This window comes from Perca fluviatilis, chromosome 12 (assembly GCF_010015445.1).
Source record: "Perca fluviatilis chromosome 12, GENO_Pfluv_1.0, whole genome shotgun sequence".
Taxonomy (NCBI): domain Eukaryota; kingdom Metazoa; phylum Chordata; class Actinopteri; order Perciformes; family Percidae; genus Perca; species Perca fluviatilis.
Genome location: NC_053123.1, coordinates 33366071 through 33391384, shown reverse-complemented (window position 1 = coordinate 33391384; position 25314 = coordinate 33366071). Strand labels below are relative to the sequence as shown.

At 38.3% G+C, this 25314-nt stretch overlaps 1 protein-coding gene across 1 annotated transcript; it reads left to right on the top strand.

The window, feature by feature from the left end:
* The first annotated feature begins 6284 nt into the window (after positions 1 to 6284).
* Positions 6285 to 15641, top strand: LOC120570550 (galactose-specific lectin nattectin-like). Its single transcript, XM_039818946.1, has 7 exons — positions 6285 to 6409; positions 6935 to 6997; positions 7284 to 7308; positions 12460 to 12542; positions 14531 to 14665; positions 14832 to 14943; positions 15088 to 15641. Exons 2-7 carry the CDS (start codon positions 6935 to 6937, stop codon positions 15147 to 15149), a joined length of 480 nt encoding a protein of 159 aa, XP_039674880.1. The 5' UTR covers positions 6285 to 6409; the 3' UTR covers positions 15150 to 15641.
* The last annotated feature ends 9673 nt before the right edge of the window (positions 15642 to 25314 follow it).

The following is a 25314-nucleotide window of genomic DNA, read 5'->3' as shown; positions in this document are numbered from 1 at the left end:
ATACCTGACCACGGTAAAAGGTAAGTGAATGCAGCTTCCCACGGCGAACGAGCTGACGTCGATCTCCAGACCAATCCTTGAAAGGTCACGGCACCATTGTAGACGCGTGCGTTTCCTTAACAGTTTAAAATCAGGCTGGATGCACGTCCATTAACTCTCGTGTGTTCTGCGTTGTGTTCTATGCTGTGCTGAGTGAGTGAAGGAAGGACCCGGACCACGACCAGCTGCTGGTTTCTCTTTTAATGAAGGCAGAACGGTGGATTTGTCTGTACAAATCAACAGAAAAACACAAGGCTCTGTAACACGCAGTCTCCTCCACATAGCACACAGGCTCCTCTCAAGCTCCTCCTCTCAGCTAGTCTGGCGCGGACTGCACATACATACATGACTAACAAAACTCCCAGTATTAACAGCAAAAATACTTTTAAATAAAAATGTGGAAATGAATTAAATAAACCATAAAATGCTCAATGTATTTAACATGAATTTCTTTTACATGCTTAATACAACCAATGTAAACACATGTAAACACTATGCAAGATGAATTATAATGAACATTATACACATACCTGTACAAATCAACAGAAAAACACAAGGCTCTGTAACACGCAGTCTCCTCCACATAGCACACAGGCTCCTCTCAAGCTCCTGTTAGCAAATAAAACATACAGAAAACCCTGTAGACTAGCATGTGGAAATGTCTACTTTAAAGCTTGCAAAAAGTCTGTTTAGAAGGTTTATATTCGACTGACACAGTAACTGCATGTTCCCAACCTAGAAACTAACATTTAAAAACCCAAAAAAAAAGGTTTTCATTTTCCAAAACCGAAATAAATGTTTAAAATAAAAGAACAAGCAAAATAATACATTACCTCCTCTCAGCTAGTCTGGCGGACTGAGGAGGCCCCTGAATGACGGCACAAGGCCTACGACGTCTTAAAGTGACAGTATGAGTATTGGTTTGAATACAACATTCAGGCATAAATATAGGCAATAAACACATCTTAAACATATAGAAAACAATATTCATCAGGATTTGGTGACATTTCAACTGTAAAAGTAAAGATAATTTCAACCTGGTTACATAAGGAAGACTTTCAATGGCTTTGCCAAAATCAGGTCGACAATATTAGCATTATCTGGCATGGTGGGCAATTTGCTAGCTGGCTAGTTCACCCCCACAACACTAGCCTAGCCTACTGTATGAATGAATGAACAAACAATCTAACAGAATTATGTTAAACTCGAAGGAGGAAATGTGGGAATTAGGTTAAACTGAAACAAGTAATGTGGTGTATAATTGTATGAAATGTATGATGGAAATTGGCTAGCAATTTTGCCAAGCAAATACCAAGAAATAGGTAGCAGCAGTTCGTCTTTCGACTACACTTGCAAAATCCACGATGGGACTGAGCTGTGAGCTCGAATAGCTTCGGCAACTTGTTGTAGTACAAAATTGCTGTCAATCAAAAGGAGATGCAGGCTTTCGACAGACCCTCCAATCATCACGCAGAAGACTCCAGGCTTCTGCGTGATGATTGGAGGGTCTGGAGGCCAGCCCACTCCTCCATTCACCCCCCAAAGACGCCGAATGTCCGTGGGCGGGACATAATCGCATCTTTTATCCAAGCACTGAAAAACACTGTTCAAAGCAGCCCCATTGAGGTCCATGGATGCCAGGCTTCAATGGGGAAATGCACTGTGACCCTACAGGAATGTATGAGAAGGAAATCGAGTCAGTCGACCTGCTTTATGTAGCTTATTCTGAACGAACTCGTCTTCGAGATGAACGTGTTCTAACGCATTTTTAGTCAATAAAATGTACAACAATAGTACATATTTGACCATTCTTTTTTTGACATTTTAGGGGAAGCTGAGCTTCCCTTGCAGTCTTAAAGAAATTGCCTCTGTTCTGTACATTTTGTCCAACCAAGTCCAGAAATGTCCCTGAAATTGGGAAACAGTCTGACAAAAGGGTCAATACTATGACAAACAGAGTTCAATATGACCCAGACAAATGGGATACACACTGACTAAAAGGGTAATTACTATGCAAATATGTACAATGTGTCCAACACTACACTTTATTATTTATTGTGAAGAATTGTGTGTTAAGGCTCATTAATTTCAATAAAGAGTTTTGATGTTAAATCTACTTGGTATCTTTGTGAATTGTGCGGATAGCTGATTGTAAATTAACCCTTTGAACACTGCTAAAAGAGATCCTTCAGTGCCAACAGTGGTATTTTAGCTTATTGTGATGTCATTTCTTGGGAGTATCTTCAAATGTTTAATATCCCTTAAATCAGCACAACCTAAGCTAAAAGGATATGTAAGTCAATAAACCATAATAAAACTCTTCAAAGCTGCTAGCTTGGCAACCAAGTATGTCGTTTTGATTACTGGCTCCAGTGTTTGCCTCATTACAAACTGCCTATTATTAAGATATACAAATTATCATAACACTGGTTAGTTTTACAATCAACATTTGGATTTATTTGTGTTTTACTTTTGTAATTTAATTTGGATTTGGAGGGCCTACAATTTTAACAAACATTAGAGAGTACACATTTTCAATTCTCAGCAGGGAACGTAAAGGTGTAACAATTGTGTTCATTTTGAACAAACCTCTCTCACATTCTGCACTGCTTACAGCAACTGTTTCAACAAAATGTCTGAGTGTTAGAAGTGGTGTAGTCATGGGTTGACTGGGGTCTTTTGAAATCCCTGAAGCTTGCCTTCATGCCAGCAAAGCCAATACTAAAAAGATCGCAAAGCTCCCTCAGTCCATGTTCCCCATACATCTGAGTAAAGGAGAGGGCCAAGTTGTTTTGTTAAGAATGTTCACCTTTTGAATCAAGGACTCTTCTTCCTCTGTCACCATTCTTGCCTCCATGTTGGATGACTTTCTGGCCTCTGTCACTGTGCAATTCTTTGCCACTGAACAACCCTTCCATCACTGCGTCACATGCTTTCTTATAGAAATGACCACTCTCAGGTTCTCTACTCTTTGAATTAAAAACCTTGATCTGCCTCTTGATGACAGTCACTGACTGAGAGAGTCTAATGTCTCTGTTCTGCAGAGCCTCAGAGAGATCTTTGAGTTCTTCGAGTGCATCCATCATAAGTCCAAGGTTCTTAACAAAACCAAAAGAATTTTACTTTGTTACAAAGCCCTAATACATACTCCTCTCATTGGCGCTCCTCTTAAGATCTTAATTTGAAGCTGTGAGATGATTGTATAGTGCTGCATACATTGTCCAAACAGCTTTAACTGTAGAGAATGATGACGCCACCCACCTTATCCCCAAGACTCTACCTATCCTTCTAAGACAACTGCCTACTTCAGTTACGGCAGTCTCAAGTTCTTTGACATTCTTTGGTGATTGATTATACAACTGATTGATTATTGTTCATAACATGTACAATGTTTTACTGTGTCTGACACTGACAACTCTAATCTATGGTTTAAGCAGTGCCAACCAATGAGGCCAGGGGACTGACTTTTGAGTTTTGCCAACACGCCATTCTTTCTGCCCAACATAACGGTAGCTCTATCTGAGTTCTTTTAGAAATGCTTCAAGATCATGTTTCTGAAGACAGTTAAGTAGGTCGGCTGTAATCCCATCTGAAGTGATGCTCTCTAGCTCACGCAAATCTATGAATATAAGGTCAATGGATCTGAATTATGGACAGATGTCCTGAGGTACACAATAAGGCAGGACCTCTTGCTTAACGAAGTGCTCTCTTCTACAATCGCTGTTAGCTTTGGTCGACTTTGTTTGATGCTGGCCAACAATGCCTGTCGCATCTCCCTGGATATGAAATTAATGATCTCAGTACATGTGACATTTGAATGAAGAACACGGCCAACATTCACACCGTTAAACATCTGCAAGTCAATGAGTTTTGGATGGTCAGTGTAGTAGGCTGTTCTAAACACTGAAAGTAGACTCAAGAATTTCAGACTCGGTTCTGAGAAAACTTGTTTCTAATGTTTTGTCTTGTTGCTTTTTAAGTATACTTTCATGTTTTTTATGGCTTTGGGAAACACTATGTTCATAATTATTTTTTTCAAAGATTTCATTTGTTTTGCAGTCATGTTACCATAATGGCCAACCAGACAATGTTGCCATTCACTTGAGGTGTACCTGAGTTTACCACTATACTCTGCTCCGAGTGATTTTACAGCAGTACATGTTTTGCATCCCAACTTTTTCTCTTTTACCATAAGAAATGGGTGGGTCTTACAGAAATATTCATACTGGTATACCTTCCAGCAGTCTGGCAAGTTGTGACAGGCTCCACCTCCTGATCTAGTGTCCTGCCCCATGTCTACAGCTCCAATGACCTGCCCTATGTCCACAGCTCCAGTGACCTGCCCCATGTCCACAGCTCCAATGACCTGCCCCATGTCCACAGCTCCTCGGCCCTGTCCAGAGTAGAGGTGGGGGAGATGGATATAGTTCAATATTGCAACATTTTCTGCGAGAAATTATATTGGTACAGTCACTACATGTATTACAATAGGCAAATCATTTTTAACAAATTCTCTGCACTTGCAAAGAAGACAATTGTGTGCATTACTAACACAAGGGATGGGGTAAATTTGTATTTGAAGGACTCCAATTTATCAGTTTTCCTATAGCCTAGCCTAACTTGATAAACATTTGAATAATAACGGGGTAAGGAACCACATCCTGGGTGAAATAATGCTCAGATCAGACTACTAGAAGTCAAGGAATCGAAATAATTGAATTGCAATACTTAATGACATGAAATGTAATTGTTGAAAAAATAATTTCAACCTCTTTACTCGTCTCCTCACTTCTGCCACCCTGTCCAGTGTCATTTCCACCAGTCTTTGGCTCCACTCTACATATGATGATGCTTAACTCATGTTAGTATAACAAACCTAGAAGCAGATCATATCTTATTCATCTTAACTTTGACATTAATAGAATGTTGATATCAATTAAATCATCTGGTAAGTCTACTGAGTACATTACTGTAAAGTCTGCTGCCAACACGTTACAGAGATAGTCATGCTAAAATGTCTGAAATATCAGCCCACCTTTCTGATCAGTCAGTTTACTCTTCTTGTGTGGATATGCTCCACTCATTTCAATTTATCTCTAAAAGTTGAAAATTAAATCAACCATTTATTCATTAACCACTGAGATTACCCCCCCCCCCCCCTACTTTGCTTTATATCATGCATTATTGATGCTAGCTAGCTAGCTGGCGTCATTTCAGATTCATCAATTTATGCACAAGTCACAAAAACTAAATTCTGACTGAGTAGATTGCTACTTTATTTTGAGTGGCCAGCTAGCAGTTCTCATTGCAGTTTGCTGATAATCCGGTGTCTGAAGTAAAATGCTCAAAACATCTCCTGAGAAAAATCTCACGGTCAACCTAATCTTGGTTATTTAATTGAGATTTAGTCTTATTTTCCTTACCTTGTCAATCAAGGCCAGGGAAATTTTTGTACAACCAACGTTGTGCTCTCAGATGAACTTGACAAAGTCAATCTACTACAGCAGCGGTTGCCCACAGCTCGTGAGATGTATTTTTTTCAAGGCAATAGAAGGTAATTAATTTTCACCAGTGCCCTCTCAGTACTATAAAGTTGGCTAAGACCTCTGGATCGAGAGTGTTTTTTTAAGCAGAGGTTTTATCACAGCTACTTTAAATGACGGTGGCACATAACCTCTTCAAAATGTTGCTCAAATAAAAGTATTAGGAAAATATTCTTCAAATCAAAAGTCATCATCATAATCAATATGCTGAATCCTTTGAAAGTGTTATATTATTCTAGAAAATTATGTATGAAAATTGTATTTTCTGTATCAAGTAAGAGCATTTCAATATTGTATTTTATTAACATGGAGTCAATTTAGTTAGACACTTTGTATACTACTGTGTAGATTAGTAGTATAAGTACAGCTTCATATCATTTTTTTATGTAAAAAGTAATTGTGTCACATAAATGTAGTGCAGTAAAAAATACAATATTTCCCTCTTAGTTTTGGTGGAGTAGGCTATGAGTATACAGTGAAAAAAAGGCAATACTTGATTAAAGTACAAGAATGTTGACATGCAGGCTGCAATTTGTTAATGTTTCACCTCTAACTGGAACATAATTGTGTAATAAAAGTGTTTACTTCACCATGGTGATCATTGATTCAAACATGTTTTTTAGGTATCATGATTTTCAGATGTCACACGGCCTGATAAGGGTCTCTCTCGACTGGAATAGAGGGGCGGAACTTGAAGGGTCATGCAGGCGTAGACGTACTCTCTTGTGGCGCTTTGATAAACTATATAAAGAGTGAATATCTTCCTTTACTGACAGTCATCAGCTGGTTGTTCTTCTCTGTGTCAGCCAATCATCACCTCAGCAAAGGTAATTATATTTCAATTTATTATGACAATTTAATTGAGAGGACATTTTATACACTTTACACTTTAAATATTAATCTAAATATTAAACCATATTTATATTAGCCTATATAATACACTTATAACTACAGATGGTCAAATACCATTTTTTGCTTCCCGATACCGATTCGGATACCTGAACTTGATTATTGGCCGATACCGAGTACTGATCACATACCGTGTGTCATATATTTCATTATGTCTTAACAACTGTATACTACTATCCCTGTATCCAGTTTGACAGTCAGTTATAACGGAAAAAGAACATACATATGGTATCGGATCAGTGCATAAACTCCAGTACTTCCCAATACCGATACCAGCGTTTTTAGGTGTATCAGAGGTGATACTGGTATAGTATCGTAACATCTCTATTTATAACTAGCAGGATACTTTAATTTGATAAATGGCTCACTGATCACAGTCATTAATTGTCTGCATTTATGTCCTTGTCTGCAGTACGTTGACTTTGTTTAACGTCTTTCCACAGATGGCATCAGGCTTTCCGTTTGCTTTGTTGCTCTGTTTGTCCATCGGACTGTTGGCTCCATCTGTAAGTAAAAACTATGCAACTATTAATTTAAAAACAACTCTATGTGTTGCACATGCAGTATAATGCAGTGGTTTCCCAACATGTAAGATTATGAGACCGTTATTCAATAATGTTACTAGTTTTAATGTAGGCTGAGTGCAAACTGTAAGCTGAAACATTAGATAAGTTTGTTCTGTGAAGCACTTAAGGCTGCATGTATGTATCAAAGGTGCTATATAAATAAAGTTGAGTTGAGTAGTCCTGTAATTAGACTGCTCGTGTTTAATACGTCTTTTTGTGATCACAGTGCAATGGACAAACCTCCAACCCAGGTCAGTACAGTATGGCTCGTTGCTCTGATTGTATTTGACTTGTTTGTTCATATAATGTTACGTAGGGTTTTGTATTTTTTGTTGTGTGTGTGTGCGCCTCCTTCCTCTTTTCTCCATGTTGGTTTGTCTTAGGTTTTTCAACTTTCTAAAATTTTCAGTAGACCATGATGTTGCAAAATATAAGATCTTAATTCAACCAAAAACCTGAGTTACTCTGCAGAGGAACTGAAGACTCTAGCATGCCAGTCATTTTTACATTTGGGAGAATGGAGTCAATATCAGTACATCATACGTTTAACATTAGGTACCACATAGGGCCATTGACCTCCCTGTCCCTGGATGTACGCCCAGAATTCCGGTCGATTTCAACGTGTAGCTCTGTTGTTTGTAAATTTGGAGTGCTGTCAGTAGCGAGAAAAACAGAAACAATTGGTGTTGCCTACACTGGGTTATCCTCCTGCTAGCATTAGCACCCAGGAGGCTGAAGCAGGGCAAGTTTTAAACCTATTTTTAGCCTCTTAACATGTTTGAAATGTCATTATTAGTGCCTACCAAAGTTATAAACGTTAACTAAAATGAACGAAATAAGGAAAACTAGGTGGGAAAAAATAGTTTCGTAAACTGAAATAAAAATAAAAACGAGGCATTACAAAAAATAACTACCTAAAACTGTAATGTCTGTTTGGAAACTAACTTTATTATTGAGTAAATGTCCTTAGTTTTTGTCTTTGTCAATGTCTTTCATAGAGCAAATAACGTTATATATTTCAGAGTTGACATTTCTGACCATAGACCTGTTTTATATAGTCTATGCCGTAGACAGGCGTGCTTTCACCGGCACCCCGATAGCTGCTGGTTAGGGTTAATATGTGTATTGATACTGGGATGTCTACACAACTTTGGGAGTGGATTGACTTCAAAAAGTTCACCACTTTATTCAAACCAAAGTTCAAAACACCTGTTCATGTATGTCTTCTTTAGTCTGTTGGCGTATTCCTTTAATAACACATTTTGGCATCTTGCTGTCGACTGTTTACATATTTGTGCTCATCATCATATGTACATTGTGGTGTTATTGTTGAATACATTGTGAATACATATTTGTAAAATTGTATGATGTTTTTGTTGAGTTATTATTACACAATACTTTTTCTAAAAAAATTTTAATCTTGCGCCTAAAAAAAGACTAATAAAAACTAAAGGTCCGTGTACTTTTTCGTTCATTCGATTTTCATTTCATAAACAGACTTAAAAAACAAAAAACTAATGGTTATTTGATTTTCGTTTTAAAATTAAAACATTTGAAATTGAAATACAAGGCATTTTTTTCCTTTTCATGTTCAAAAGGGGATGGGAGAAATTAAAAATATGATCTGATTTTCATTTTCTATATAACAAAAAATAAAATCACTCGGAAATAGAAATGAAAAAAAGTCTTGTTTTTCATAGATTGAGATTTCAAGGTTACAGCGCAGCTGTAATTAATTTCGTTATATATCTTGATAATGCTTGGGGGAATTTTATTTCATAATGTCACATGTATTTTTTCCCTCTCTCCTTCCTCCCTCTGACTTTCTTTTACGCATACAACTTCCCCGAAGAGAAATGGAACCAGCTGAGGAAACCCGCTTTCAGTTACGGCTGTAACGTTACCATACGTTACGTTACAGCCCAGCAAACTTTCTGTTGCTGTCGTAAATTTGATGATCGTGGGGATCAGCCTCGGTGGTGCTGGGTCTAATATTCTAATATTAGCTGCTGCTGTTAAGGTTACGCTAGCACTGCCCCCACCCCCTGTCTCTCAGTCCGGTCCCTCGGGTGCTGACTGACTTGGTCCGTCTGCAGAGCTGGCGTTACTGCCGCTAGCTGAGCTGGGAATCTCACGGCTCGTGATTTATTCATATTTTATTTTTGCAGATAGTGATATGCTATGATGCACTGATGCCAGGCAGGCTAGGTGCTTTAGGCGAAGTTCTGTGAGATAACAAAACTTCCTTTGAATATAATGTGCATATAATAGACGGAATAAATAAAAGTCCCCGGAAATAAATAAAAGTAAAACAATTATGTATTTAGGCTATTGAACTATAATGACTAATATGTTCATATTGTATTGTGTTCATTTATGTATTTTATGATCTATTTCACAGCCATATTAATGTATATTTATGTAAAGGGGGGCAAAACAACGGATGATCAGTCGCTCAGGAAGGACACAGTTTCCCTCAACTGCAGCCGGGACATTCTAAAATGCTTAACGTGAAAACGCTTAACGTGGTTTAATGTACCTTAACAATGATCAATAATTATCAAATTTCTCTCTCATATCCTCATAACCACTGAAAACTGTCAAAAAATCTAACCCAAAGTCCAATAGCTTATTATGGACGTTATCTGACTAATAACTGACTTATATCTGATTGATCATTGTTTAGGTGTACATTAAACCACGTCAAGCTTTTTCACTTTAAGCGCTAGAATGTCCCGGCTGCAGTTGAGGGAAACTGTAGCCTATACTTTCTGAGCGACTGATCATCCGGTTTTTTGCCCTCCTTTATATAAATATAATATACATGAATATGGCTATGAAATAGATCATGAAATACATAAATGAGGCAATATATATGAACATAGGCATTAGTCATAGTTCAATAGCCTAAATACAAATGTTTTACTTATATTTATTTCAGGGGACTTTATATGCAGATTATATTCAAAGGAAGTTTTGTTATCTCAAAGACTCAGACTAAAAGCAACTAGCCTGCCTGGCATCAGTGCATCATAGCATATCACTATCTGCAAAGAAAATAAAATATGAATAAATCACGAGCGCGGCAGATTCCCAGCTCAGCTAGAGCGGGTAACACCAGCTCTGCAGACGGACCAGAGTCAGTCAGCACCGGGGAGCGAACCGCGGGGACCGAGGACACAGGGCTGGTGGCTAGCTGCTAGCTAGCTGCAGCAGCTAATATTAGAATATTAGACCCAGCACCGGAGGTCTGATCCCCATGATCAGCAAGTTTAACGGCAGCAAAAGAAAGTTTGCTGGGCTTGGTAACGGTGGCGTAACGGTAACGTTACAGCCGTGAACTGAAAGTCGGTTTCCTCAGCTGGTTCGACTCTCTTCGGGCTAAGTTGTCTGCGGCGGGTAGAGACAGAGAGTCAGAGGGAGGCAGGGAGAGAGGGTAATAAATACATGTGACATTATGAAATAAAATTCCCCCCCAAGCATTATCAAGAGTATAAGTTTCCAAAGTAATTTTAGCCTGGGCTGAAAGCAACACTTGTAGGCTACGCTGGCGCTGTTGCCTTGGAAATGACAACATCCGGTCTCTGAATATGAAAAAACAGACTTTTTTAATTTCTATTTCCGAGTGATTTTATTTTTGTTATATGAAATAGAAAATGAAAATCACAGCATATTTTAAATTTCTCCCATGCCCTTTTGACCATGAAAAGGAAAAAACGCCTTGTTTTTCAATTTCAAATGTTTTATTTTAAAACGAAAATCAAATAACCATTCGTTTTTTGTTTTATAAAACCTGGTTATGAAATGAAAATCAAATGAACGAAAAAGTACACGGACCTTTAGTTTTTATTAGTCTTTTTTTAGGCGCAAGATTAAAAAAATGTCAGAAAAAGTATTGTGTAACAATAATTCAACAAAAACATCATACAATTTTACAAATATGTATTCACAATGTATTCAACAATAACACCACAATGTACATATGATGATGAGCACAAATATGTAAACAGTCTACACAAGACGCCGCAGTAAGTGCAAAATGTGTTATTAACGTTGTGTTCCAGGAAAAAACCTAATGGCCAACAGACTAAAGAAGACATACATGAACAGGTGTTTTGAACTTTGGTTTGAATAAAGTGGTGAACTTTTTGAAGTCAATCCACTCCCAAAGTACACGGACCACTAAAACTAAGCATTTTCAAAGAATAAAAACTAAACTAGCAAACCCGCGTTAAAAACTAATTAAAACTAAACTGAATTTGAAAACAAAAAGTCAAAACAAAATTAAAAAAAACTAATGAAAAATGTAAAACTATAATAACCTTGTTGCCTATCCATGTGAAGTGATTCCTCCCGAGTGAACACAGTGAATCTGACTGCAGTAGATGTGAAAGAAATGCATAAAAGTTATGCTAATTTAGCTCTGTTTAGTTCCGGTGTTCAGACGGCAGTAAGACGAGTGCTTAGGGACCGTCTACAAACTGCAACACAGAAAAGAGATACAAAAATATTTATTAATGTAATGATTAAATAAGGTAGTGTCTCCAAACCTTACCTCAATGATAACTCGTATCCTGCTAGTTGTACTGCAGCACTTTTAAAAAATAAGCATATGCCTATTTTTGAAAATATTTTTGTGTCTCTTTTCTGTGTTGTAGTTTGTAGACAGTCCCTAAGCAGTCGTCTTGCTGCCTCACCACTTTTATGCATTTCTTTCATATCTACTGCAGTCATAATTACTGTGTTCACTCGAAAGGAATCACTTCACATGGGTAGACCCTTGTAATGCCATTTCGAACATGTTAAGAGGCTAAAAGCACGTTTCAAACCTGCCCTGTTTCAGCCTCCTGGGTGCTAACGTTAGCAGGAGGATAACACGGTGTAGGCAGCACCAATTATTATCATTTCTCTCACGACAGACAGCACTCCAAATTTACAAACAACAGAGCTACGTGTTGAAATCAACCAGAATTCTCCTTTTACATCTGCTCTTGACTGATTGCATCACGCGGAAATATATGTTATGTCCTGATAGGGATTAGGGAGAAACAAATTATGTTAGGTTTCTGAAGGAAGGATGGGAGGAGCTTGTATCTAAATTGATTATATAATGTATTAATAATACAAACAGAAGACATGCAACACTGCCTCACAGAAGTTAAAAAACAAAAGCCAGCTTGCTACAGGCAGGCAGAGGTCGATCAACTTCACATGCTTCACTCAGCCCAGTCTGCTGCCGGCCGGCACAATGAAGGTCTCCTCCCTCCTTTATCCAGAGTGAGCACAAGCAATAACCAACCAAGCTGGAGAAGGGACGGAGGAGGCACACGCACACAACAAAAAATACAAACTGCTACGTAACAAGAATCTAACTTTCTCTTTTTTCCAACATTGTCTTGAAGCTCGCTGCCCTCCTGTTTGGACTCAGTTCGGCTCTCGTTGTTTCAGTTTCAACTTCCACGCAAAGAGATGGATCGATGCAGAGGTACAACAGTTTTATCAAGACTGTCCTGACCTATATTTAAATTTCTAGTGGTGGAGTCCTCTAGTGGCCATAGTAGTTATGACAGGAGCAAAAAATAAATCACTTTACTTCCTGCTTTGTTGCCGTCATAACTACTATGATGACTAGAGGACACTTATGGGACTCTTTGCGGGAGGACCGTTTCTAATAGTTACAGTAAAAAGCCTGTATTGTCCAAAGGTATGTCAGTATAAAGATGAGATGTCCTGAGATTGCATCTGTTAAAATTGTGATTAGGTTTATGTTTTATTCTTAAATGTTTTTAACAGGGGCGTTTCCAGGACTTGAGTAGATTCGGGGCTTAGCCTGGACCCATTTAAATAAACTGAATGCAATGCAAAACAGCAACTGGCTTGCCCAGCTTGTTAATAGCCAGTGTATGTTACTTTTAGCTGACCAGTTTGCAGATGTTATTTAGATGGCACCACTATTTGGCCTAATCATAACTGGCCTGGCCACCCAAAGGCCAGGGTTTTGTTTCCAGATTAGTTTGGTGACTTATGATGGGGTGGGGTCTGGGGTTTTAGCATTCAACACTTCATTTCCTGCATTGAATTTTTATGCACCTATTTCTACCTTTTTCTGAATCAATTTATGCAGGAAATATCTTTATATAAAAGGTAAACTTAGATTACAATCCAAATATAATGGAATATTTAGCAATAAGGCTGTCGGGCATTATTTATTGTGTTCATCTATTCATTTTCCTGTAGATCGGCTTTTCTAATTATATCTGAGTCAGCACACGTAGCCTAGGCATCATTCACTCCTCCCTCCTCTTTTGCGTCTTTTGTTGGGGAAGTAACCTCCTTAAATGTGCATATGACAATTGTTCACCTCAATGATGCATTCATTCATTTTAATGAATTAATAAACCCCTGGACTGTAATATTTCAGATGTGTTAGAGCAAGATTTCTGCTCATGTTCAAAACTTTGTGCACACTTTGTTCTCTGAGATTTGGAGGAGTTGTGATATTTTGAGAAAAAATAAAAAAAGGAATAAAGTCACTATATTTCAGAAAATAATCCACCTGCACCATAGTCTGCTCTGCATTACGTGATTGTGGTGGTGATGGCGCAGTGGATATGGATATGCCTTTGTTGTGGGGGACCTGGGTTTGAATCCCACTGCGATACATCAACCAATGTGTCCCTGAGCAAGACACTTAACCCCTAGTTGCCCTAGAGGCGTGCAACCTCACATATAATAATAATAATAATAATAATAATAATAATAATAATAATAATAATAATAATAATAATAATAATAATAATTGGAAGTTGCTTTGGATAAAAGTATGTAATGTAATGATGGCTCTGCTGATATGGCTAGACCTCAGACCGTCTGATAGACAAAGAGTCCTGTTTGAGAAGCTGGTCTCTGAATGAGCGAAGGTTTAGGGAAGTGGCTGTACGCTGCTCTATGTTGGAGGTGGAAAACCTAAACTACAGCAGAAATACACGGCGCTGAAACACAACACATCTGCCGCTGCATCTCCACAGCAGATCGTGTCCATTACAAACCTGAAGCTGCACAGACCACGGAAGGCGCGCTGCTCATCTCTATTTTTACAGCGAGAGTGGACACTAAAGGTGACCCACAGGTCTGCTTCAGAGCTCAGGCTTCAATTTCTCTGAAAATTACACCTTTCACAGCTTTCCTCACTTAGAGACGGTTGCTAGGTGATAGCAACAAATACGGCATGATGGTCAGACTCCGCACATAGCTGCCCGTTCTATTCCCCTTGGAAAAATAAACTGGACAAAGTTACAGTTCTACCGTGAGTTCTAGCACAATGAAATAAGGCAACTTATGATTTTGGGGGTTTACATAGGCTATTGTTTGGTTTTATATTTGTCAGTCAACTTTTCAACGTACATTCAGGGCTACACTCCAAACATTCTGATGCTGCCTCTGGTTTTTAACCTATTATATTGTCTCCGTTAGCACTTCTGCAAGGCCGCCGGTGGGAATCTGGCTTCTGTCTACTCAGAAGAGGAATATGTATTCCTCAAAACCTTCATTAACCAAGTGACCGGTGAAAACAGACGGACCTGGATCGGAGGCTTTGACTCAGTGAAGGTTAGACTTTCATCATCACAGGAAGTGATGTCACTCGTCTCTCAAGCTAACGAGAAAATGAAATTTGATGAAAGAAATAAAGAACAGAAAGAGGAAATTACTTAAAATAAAACAATAACAAAGGATCCTCTTTTGATTAAACTTTGAACCAATCTTTCTCCTCCAGGAGGACATGTGGATGTGGTCTGACGGATCCACATTTGACTACAAAAGCTGGGCTCCGGGGCAGCCTGACAACATCGACGGAGTTGAGCACTGTCTTGAGATGAACTTTCAGGGTAAAAAACAACAACATAAAACATTTTGTCTTCTAAATAAACATGATGATGCACAATTACCTCTAAACTTATAGCAGGTGGTCATATTTTACAGTCTGAAAGATAAAAAGTTAGAAATTAAAACTCTGGAAAATCTCTCTACAGACAACTGGAACGATGACTCGTGTGCCAACGTATATCCTTTTGTGTGCTCCAAGAAGCTGTGAGGCCTCCTGCCATCATGATCTCACTACAGCTCATCTATAATCTCTATCACTGATTCACTTTCAGTTTGTTCTGCAGACAGAAACAGCTCTCTGCTGACAGACTCACTTTCACTTGTTTATAATCTGAAGAGTTAGGAAACGGTTCACAACTGACTCTCTGAGCTGGACGAAAACATAATCAAGTTACTGGACTTTTAATCTAGTAAATAACACAAAATGAAATACAGAAAACATTCAAATACTCTGACATCTTTTCCATTTTAGTTTACTGAATATTGTCTGTCAGCGCTGTCCAAAGGTAACAACATCCACCTACCAGACATGAGTAGTAACGATCTTCTCATCCAAAATGTCCAAATAGAAAATAAAATCCAAATGTTGTCTGTACGTTCTGTGATACAAGAGGAGTTTCTGGGGTTGTTGGGTTCTTTATTCATCTGTTTTCCTTCACTTTATAATTAAAAAGCATTAAAAATAAAAGACATATTGTCACAAACATTGTCTGGTCCTGACTTATTGACTCTTGTTTTCTTTAAAGTGACAAATAGTTATATAATTGTGAATAATATGTCATTGCTTTTCTTAAATAATTAGAATAATTAGAATAAAAACAAGGTTAAAGGTGCCCTACCACATGTATTTCATTACTTTGTGGTAATGTCTGAAGTTCTACCATGGATGGTTTCAAACGTGGTATAGAAAGCCTGCAGGAAGACTCAGCTCAATTTGTGCCAGTAACTGTTGAGTAACGTCTGATTTATTTTTTAACACAAGCATTCAATCAGATGGACAAAAATACTAAATAATCATCTTTAGGCAAATTATAGTGCATCCAATCCAAAAAAAAAAATTAAAATTAATTAATTAATTACAAAATAGCTTAAATTAAAATAATCCAGGTAAATTCAAGTACTTAATAATACATAAAAAATAAATGAGCACAAGTAACACAAATTTCCAAACCTTTATACTTTTTTTTACCAGGCTCTCCAGGCAGAACTAGAACAAGGTCATGTAGCTGTTTAGCACTTTTACTAAGGTAAACATGCTTTCAATATGCGACCAGAGGCCTGTACTACGAAGCAAGATTTGGCGTTAACGAGCTAACGTCAGGTTCAACCCAGGGTTTTCTGTATCACGAAGCTGGATCACTTGATACCGGGTTCAATCGCTGTGGTAACTTAAGCTGGACGCCTAACCTGGTCGGGAGCAGGTTAAGTTGGAGATCAGAGATCAACTGGTGTAAAAACACCGTCTACTGACCAATCAATACTCGATTGATAACGGCGTCACTGTTCTTAGAAGATCAGGTGGAGCTCGGTGCGCAGAGAGAGAGAGAGAGAGAGGGAAAGGGGGAGACAGAGAGTGTGAGAGAGGGAGAGAGAGGGGCGCGCTCATAAAAGTTAAAACATTTAGAGAACGACAACCCCGTAAACATTCCCTGATGGGTATGTTTATGAAATATATAGATTTGAATGGGAGGGAATTACATATCGGCTATTTGTCGGCTTCTTGAGCCATGTGTCGCCAATGCGCACAGCAGTTTAAATTATGTTTTTTATATTTTTATTTGCTCTCGCGATCGTTCCCACTGCCAGGGTTGCAACGGATATCATAGGCTAAAGCAACGACAGTTTATGGAAAGGACAAGTGCAATTATGGTCAAATCTTGTGCCTGACTGATGGGGAAGTGATATTGATAAGCGTTGTGATTTAATTTATTATTGCGTTTTGCCTGTAAAACCGTGTCTGTGTTCTTCATATTTATGAAGAATTATAGTTTGCTCTTCTTATGTAAAATATGTGGCTATTGGTCATGTTGTGCAAACACTTTTACCGCCTCTTTTATGTGAACGCGCGCGCCACTGGATTGAGAAACCCTGGGTTGATTGAACTAGTTGTTAACCACCGTCGTGATACAGCTTATGCGGGACTGCGGTTGTTAGGTTAGGTGAAGCCAGGTAACTGAAATACATCCAGGGCATGTTGATCGTGATTCACAGTATAGGCCTCTGGGGTGTTCCTCCTCGTCTGTGTCTGCATTGCCTTTACGACTGTAAAGCTAACCCGTCCCGTCCATTCCGTCCCACCGCTGAGATTGAGTATGGTCACGTGACGAAACTGCACAACTACGTTTGATTGGTGAAACACAGTCACGTGGTAGAGCCTTTAGCAGAAGTCTCTCTCTCTCTCTGTCAAAATAAAACATTAAAATGTGTCGTACGCGGGGGGAATACAAACAATGACGCGTAGAATACCAAAGAGGTAAATAGAAAAGTAACGAGCTCATTGTAGCCTAATGTAGCGGAGTAAGAGTACAGTTTCTTCTTCACAAATAAATAAATAAAATAAGTAAAAGTAAAAAGTATAGTGATTTAAAACTAAGTATAATTTTTTCAAAAACTTACTCAAGTAAATGTAACGGAATAAATGTAACTCGCTACTACCCACCTCTGGTTCTCATTAATATTCAACGAGCTAAGCTGCTGTGATCGGCTAACAGCTAGCCAATGAGAGCCTGTCTATCAGCATCCTTTACCCAGCACAACTGGGTGAGCTAATGAATAGTAATGAGCTCAGGCAACACCACGTCAGACTGACCAGCTTTTGTGATTGGCCTGATTTCTCTACTTATTTCTTCAGTGGCTAGAGCTGACAAAGGTGGTAGCAGTTCATTTTTATATTCACCACATAACACAAACACATATGGACCTAACATATTTAAAGAAATGCAAGTAAAAGCGATTTTGTGTGGCAGGGCACCTTTAAGATACTTATCCAATATGCAAATTAACCCATTGATGAATAGATTAAATAATAACATAAAGTTTATTTTAAAGGGTTGCATTTCTTTTTCTTTTGAGTCATGAATTTTCTCTTACGGGATAAAATTATAGTTCTGTGTGTGATCACCGGGTGGTGCATTGACACAGGAAATGCTTATAGGAATCAACAGCCACATTACACGTTTGATTTGTGTTTAACTGTGGAGATAATTTAAACTTATCTGAGACGAAATGGACAAGCCTGAAATATACCTGCGCTACAGTGAACATGTAAGCATGCACAGTCTGACTCTATGAGCTGGCCAAAACATAATCAGTAATTGGACTTTTAATCTAGTGAATAACACAACATGAAATACAGAAAACATTCAAATACTCACAAATCTTTTCCATTTTAGTTTCCTGAATATTGTCTGTTATAAACAGCGTCCACGGATCTGATAAGAACAACTTCAACACAACTCTCGTCTGTACGTTAATTCATGAAATTACCTTCGAGCACACATTCATGCGCTGTGGCCGAGGCTGCCGTACAAGGTGCCACCTTCTGATCAGATAAACACAAATTTACGATAATGTGTGGCAGTTAAACTTGTTTTATATCACAATATATGAATCAGAAACATCTAAAGCAACACTTTTTAAGACAAAACTGAAAATTAACACTAACTCGACTAGCCAACGGACTTGTTTACCCATAAGCACTTGCGATGTACTTCCGGTGTTTTGCGCTGCCAAATTAACAGCTGTAATAGTCCGTTAGAAATGATTCTCTCTCTTCTGGAGAAATAATATGAATCAGAGGTGGAAAGTAACTATGTAAATTAACTCACAAACTGTGTTTAAAATACTCAACAACTTCACTTCCCATGAGGCTTTGACGCATTGACGGTGCTTCTGTGGGTCAGATTAAATAAGAGCCAGAAACACAGACGGCGGTATAAACATTTACTTAGTAATTTCACTTTGTTGTTCCTTTCTTACAGAAGAGCAATGTGCTTTTTAACGCTCCTGTTGTCTTCCTGTCAACCAGGTAACTTTTATTTTTTTCTGGGTCAAAATTTTAAATGAAAACTTATTTTTTCAACATTTTGTTATTCTTTTTCACCACTTGTCACTTGACCCAAAGTTTTTGTCCATATGCAGTTTTGTGTGTGACAACCGGGTGGAGCATTGACACAGGAAATCCTTATAGTAATAAACAGCCAGAGGTACAGGTGTGTGTCAAAGGGGAGAGCAAACATCTTTTTACTGTGTACGTTTTACTTACTACTTTTGTCTGTATTGTTTGATGTGTTTAACTGGAAAGATGAAGGGAACAGAGCTGCAATTCTGATAAAGGAACAGCTTGTTATCATCTGCATATGTTAATCATTTTAGCAGGTGGTTGGGCAGTTGTAAATAACCGCGGCAGTTTTGTCCTCCGTTCTCCAGTAGACTTGCAGTAACTCCGGCGACAACGTTCTTCAAGCTCAGGCTTGTTCACGGCAGTGGAAGAGTACGCGCAGCGGGGCAAAGAGACATTTCATTGGTTATTTCCAAGCACACCGCAAGGTTTGATTGGTGGCCGTTTAACCAGATTACAGCAGCTAGAGATGACAGATCTTTTATGCTTCTTTTTCAGAGCCCATAAGTTATTTATGCTGTGGGGGCGTTAAGACAAATTCAAACAATATATAAAAAAGTGTGTATTGGAAATAGTAACTAACCTCGCCTTTAAGCTTGCTTGGAAAGATGTTTAAAAACAGTGAAACAGGTGGCCGGTTAGCTCAGTTGGTAGAGTGGACGCACCTTCCTCGATGCAGAAGGTCCAGGGTTCTGTGACGGTTTTCCTGCATGTCTCTCCCCTTTCATATCTCAGCTGTCCTATCCATTAAAGGCAGAAATGCCCCAAAAATTCTTAAAAAACAAACAGTGAATTAGTTAATTGAAAAATAATAAACGTAAACGTAAAATAATCGTTTTTCTCTAATTCATAGTTTTTGTGATTCTGTTTTTATATTAGCATCTATTCTACCATTATTTAAGATCAGTGTTAAGCTCCCGTCCATGAAACGCAACAATTCCTTCCCAGATGGTTCAAATTGTTCCATCTTATTGACATAATTCCCTTCATTTACAGGTACACTTTTAGTGGTAAGAATTGTGTGTTAAGTCTCATAAATTAATCTTTGTAAACTAGATAAACTCACAAAACATTGATCCAGAAGATTTCTAAATGTAGAGACAAAATCCAAGGCCAGACTCTTTACCAGGTAACATGCACGCACGCACACAGTGTGAAGCTTCATGCTAACGTCATGCTAATGTTTATGGGCTAAGTCAGAGGGCCACACCCAGCCAGTCACAGTGTTTCACTACGTGGCAGAGTACATATATACAGAGTTGGAGGAAGTATTCACACTATTTACTTTCACTGTACTCAATATGCAGAACATTAATAATCCAGTCTGTTCGGTTTGTATTCCACGTATTTATTACTGTCAGTAGCATATTGACTGCTGCTGTATAAGAGCGTGAAGATCCTCAAAGGGAGGAGGTCGGGGGGATGTTTGGCTTCTAAAACACAGAGCTTTCAAGAGGGGGAGCAGAGTTCATGTCCCTGAAGAAATTAAGGAGAAAACACAAGACTTGCACCCAAAAAACAGGTGTTCATGTCCTGAAGAAAGTATTAAAAGTAAAGAACAATCCTCCCATTTTAGAAAGTGTAAAGGATCCAAACAACTTCTATTCTGTCTCTTTCTTTCCTTCCTGTCTCTCCAAACAGTTGTGTGTTTAATGGTCTAATCATCTCAGCTGGACTTGTTATATTGTTGGCTAGTTTCATTTAGAATAAAACATCAGATTTTATAAACTACATGTGTTTTTGTGCAGGAATCTGAATGTGTAAAGTAACTAGTAACTAAAGCTGTAACAGATGAATGTAGTGGAGTAAAAAGTACAATATTTCTCTCTGAAATGTAGCGGAGTAGAAGTAGAAAGTGGCATGAAAAGAAAAGACTCAAGTAAAGTACAAGTACCTCAACATTTGGACTTGAGTAAATATTACAGTTACATTCCACCCCTGAAAACCAGTAACAATAATCATGATGTGTTTTGTGTGTTTTAGGGGGAAAGCCCACAGTGGAGTACGACCCTGGTAGTGACCTCAGCTTCCTGCTGACACACTGACCAATCAGAAGAACGCAGGACGTGAAGATCTCACCATGTCACAATGTCAAAACTGAATAAACATTTTAAAGAGAAATCTGTTGTTTCTGTGATTTTTTCTGACTTTAATTAAGTACAAACTTGAGGTACTTGTTCTTTCCTTGAGTGTTTCCATGTTCTGCTCCTTTCTACTTCTACTCCACTACATCTCAGAGGTAAATATCGTACTTCTTACTTCACTACATATATCTGACAGCTTTAGTTTCTTGTTACTTTGCAGACAAAGGTTTTACGTACAACACAAGATACCAGCGCATCATGTTTTATGTGTAAACTATATCAAACAGTTCATAGAACCAGTCGAACCATGTCATATGTTCAGCAGGGACACATACTATCTGTGTTGGCTTGTTTGAACATCAAAGCTGTCAAACAAAACTCACATTGAGGACAAGTTGGTACTGTTAAAAGTACAGACAGTGCGTGTGTCCAAAGTTTTTTTTGTCTTTGTTTCCTTGTTTTTAGCTCTATGTATTGCTTTTGTTCACACACTTGACCATTAAAGCTGATTCTGGTTATGGTGAATCCCATTCCTCAGCAAACATACATGTACGTCTCTATGAACGTGTTTGAAAATACTTTCATCAGCTGAGTTTAACATCAGGAAATAGTAGCCAGTCCCTCCAGGATTTCGCGATGTCGCGATCGCAACAATTCACGCGAATTCAACCAATCACCGTGACTTTGGTGCGACTCGCAATTTTGACCAATCACTGCAACTTTTCCGCAAATCTGACCAATAACCGGAGTTTCCCGCGACTTCAACCAATCCCACGTGCCAGACTTTGTATCAGTATGTGACTCTGGGAGCCACTGACCAAGCGGGAGTGAGAATGGGATGACGTAACACACGCACGTTGCCAAATTCGTTTCTGATATGAAGACGAGATGTGTGTGACTCGAACATCTCACATTTACCAACAAAACGTACAGCGAAAGACCATGCAAAACATATAAACAATATACATTTTAACATCAATGAATGCTGTAACGTTTTTTCACTCTAAAGTCTAAACCGGAGATGAGACGTAGGCCTACAGGACGGTCTAAATTCAGGACAGCTATGCTTGTTATTGTAAGTGCAATGATAAGTTAAAGTACTTTATCAAAACGAATGAATGTGTCTCCCAGGTCAGGATAGGAAATTAACTAACAATGTATAGGTAAATGTAATGAAAAAAAAAATTGCAACTTTGTTTTGCAACTTTCACTGTCTCTCGCAATTTCATTGCAACAAAAATACAAAAGACATCGCAACTTTTATTGCAATTTTTTACAAAAGCTCCCGCAAAATCAGGCATTTTGGGCCGCAACAATCCTAAAAAAAGGCCGCGAAATCCTGGAGGGACTGAGTAGCTTATGCAGGTTTTCATGTACTAATTAACTGGCTTGATCGATTAAAAAAAGTACAATATTTCCCTCTGAGATTAAGTGGTGTTTAGTATACAGTGAAAAAAAGGGCAACGACTGATGAAAGTACAAGAATGTTGGCATGTAGGCTGCAATTTGTTAATGTTCCACCTGTAATGTAGCCTGGAAATCCAGACCCATTCCTAGGGCACCTCAAATGTAGTGTACGCTGGTGAATAGAAGAATGCCGGAATGATCAACAAGTGCCATTTACTTCAATAGGAAGCATTACATTATTAAAACAGTTCTTAATAGCAAACATTGTAGCAAAGCATGGTACCAAAGCCCATCTATGGAAAGCCTTTTCACTCCCTATTTAGCCCCATTGTACCAAATTTGGTTGCAGTTCCACCAGAGTTCCACTGGGGGTGATCGCAGGTGGGTGCTAAATGAATGGGACTCTATGGAGCTAGACGGCTAAATTTGTCTCTTTCGCCTGATTGTCGTTGAGAAATCTCAGATTTGATTGTAGTTTTTGCAAGTTCTACATGGTTTTGTGGGGGTGAAGGTTGATGAAGGGGGTATTTTTGTTTTTTTTTTTTTTACAGGGTGAGTCGTTGTTGCCCATAACACGCTAGCATTCTGCTAATGAATGCTGATTGGTCAGTGAAGGACTGATTATGACCAGAGATCCCGCTTGACGGCATCCGAAGCAGAACCAGAATGTCAGAGTGAATATTTCGGCGTGGTCTTTAAAACATTAGCATACATCTTTCTAGTACATGTAATGACAGGGAGAGCCTAACCTGTCAGCTGTGTTGTCGATGCCTCGAGAGAAAAAAGGAAGTGACTCAGAGCTTGCCGTAAAGCAGTATCTCTGGCCGTATATGTGTATGACATGATTGACATTTTAAAAGGCTTTTTAGAACAAAAAAACGACTTTAAAAAAATCTAACACCCAGCAGTGTGTATTTTCTTTGCCTCCCCTTTCGAATGCAACATTAAAGGTCCCATGACATGGTGCTCTTTGGATGCTTTTATATAGACCTTAGTGGTCCCCTAATACTGTATCTGAAGTCTCTTTTATATAGACCTTAGTGGTCCCCTAATACTGTATCTGAAGTCTCTTTTATATAGATCTTAGTGGTCCCCTAATACTGTATCTGAAGTCTCTTTTATATAGACCTTAGTGGTCCCCTAATACTGTATCTGAAGTCTCTTTTATATAGACCTTAGTGGTCCCCTAATACTGTATCTGAAGTCTCTTTTATATAGACCTTAGTGGTCCCCTAATACTGTATCTGAAGTCTCTTTTTTATAGACCTTAGTGGTCCCCTAATACTGTATCTGAAGTCTCTTTTATATAGACCTTAGTGGTCCCCTAATACTGGATCTGAAGTCTCTTTTATATAGGCCTTAGTGGTCCTCTAATACTGTATCTGAAGTCTCTTTTATATAGACCTTAGTGGTCCCCTAATACTGTATCTGAAGTCTCTTTTATATAGACCTTAGTGGTCCTCTAATACTGTATCTGAAGTCTCTTTTATATAGACCTTAGTGGTCCCGTAATACTATATCTGAAGTCTCTTTCTCTAAATTCAGCCTTGGTGCAGAATTACAGCCACTAGAGCCAAGGGCGTAAATCTGATCTAACAGTAGGGGGGGACAATAAACATAAAATTTCTGAAGAGCAATTTTTGAAGGGGACACAAATAATACAGCCACAATTATACTCGTAGAAGACATGCGTACACAGAGGAAAGCCTTAATACTATCATTAGTGTAGCATGGAGACTGTACCATTATCCTTCTTTTCACTGTTTCTCGTGATTCAATAAAATTTTTTTTTTTTTTTTTTTTTTATTTTTTTTTTTTTTTTTTTTTTTAAAAACAAAAAAAAAAAAAAAAAAAAATTTTTTTTTTTAATATTTCCTTTTTTTAAAAAATACAATACTTTTGTACACTTGTTAAATTAGCTGATCATAATGTAAATTAGTGAGCCACTGGTGAAGCTCATCTGCTAACCCTGACAGCCACACACCTCCAAAAATATGAACTAAGCTCAACACACTTACCTGAGACTCTCCACCTGACTGTCCCTGGTCTCCCTGAGACTCTCCACCTGACTGTCCCTGGTCTCCCTGTTCCTCAGTTCTTTCTGTCTCCTTTGCCTGTGACATAGTGACGTTAGTATTTCCATAAGCACCCATTCTTATAAAGATGTTACCAAATTGTCTTGATATGAGGACTTATTGTACTTACTCAGCGTTTTGGTGTAGGCTACTGAAAAAGGATCTTATGTCTGTTATTCTTTTCTCTGTCATTTTATCTAGACAACAACAACACAAATCTTAAGCTAACGTCAGATGTGTGAATATGAGTTAGGTTCATAGATTCACCACGCGGTCATATTATAATTCTAAAATGATCTTGCGTCCTCCACATAAATATTAGGTTATGTCTGGGACAGAGGATATATACTTAACTGATCAGCCACTTAATTTCATATTGAGCCAAAAACAACTGTAGATCTCCAAAATTAACCCTAATATAAGTTCACACACATAACGTAAGGCTTATCGCCGTGGTAACGTTAGTTGTAGTGGGTGCATTTCTATCCAACAAGTTAGGTAACGTTATACTATATTACACTAACATAGCAAACTTTTTTGTCATGACTAATTCATTAATTAGTCAGCATCATTTCTATATGAGGAAAGAAAAACTTAATCTGATGTTTAATGTGAATAAGACAGCTTTGAACCGTCTACTTACTACATTCCTGTCACTACCGATGTGACTGTCACCGTGAGTGTAGC

Coding starts and splice junctions, on each gene's coding strand:
- LOC120570550 (XM_039818946.1), top strand. CDS start 6,935: ATGGCATCAGGCTTTCCGTTTGCTTTGTTGCTCTGTTTGTCCATCGGA. Junction 12,543..14,530: donor AGAGATGGATCGATGCAGAG/GTACAACAGTTT, acceptor TGTCTCCGTTAG/CACTTCTGCAAGGCCGCCGG. Junction 14,944..15,087: donor TCTTGAGATGAACTTTCAGG/GTAAAAAACAAC, acceptor ATCTCTCTACAG/ACAACTGGAACGATGACTCG.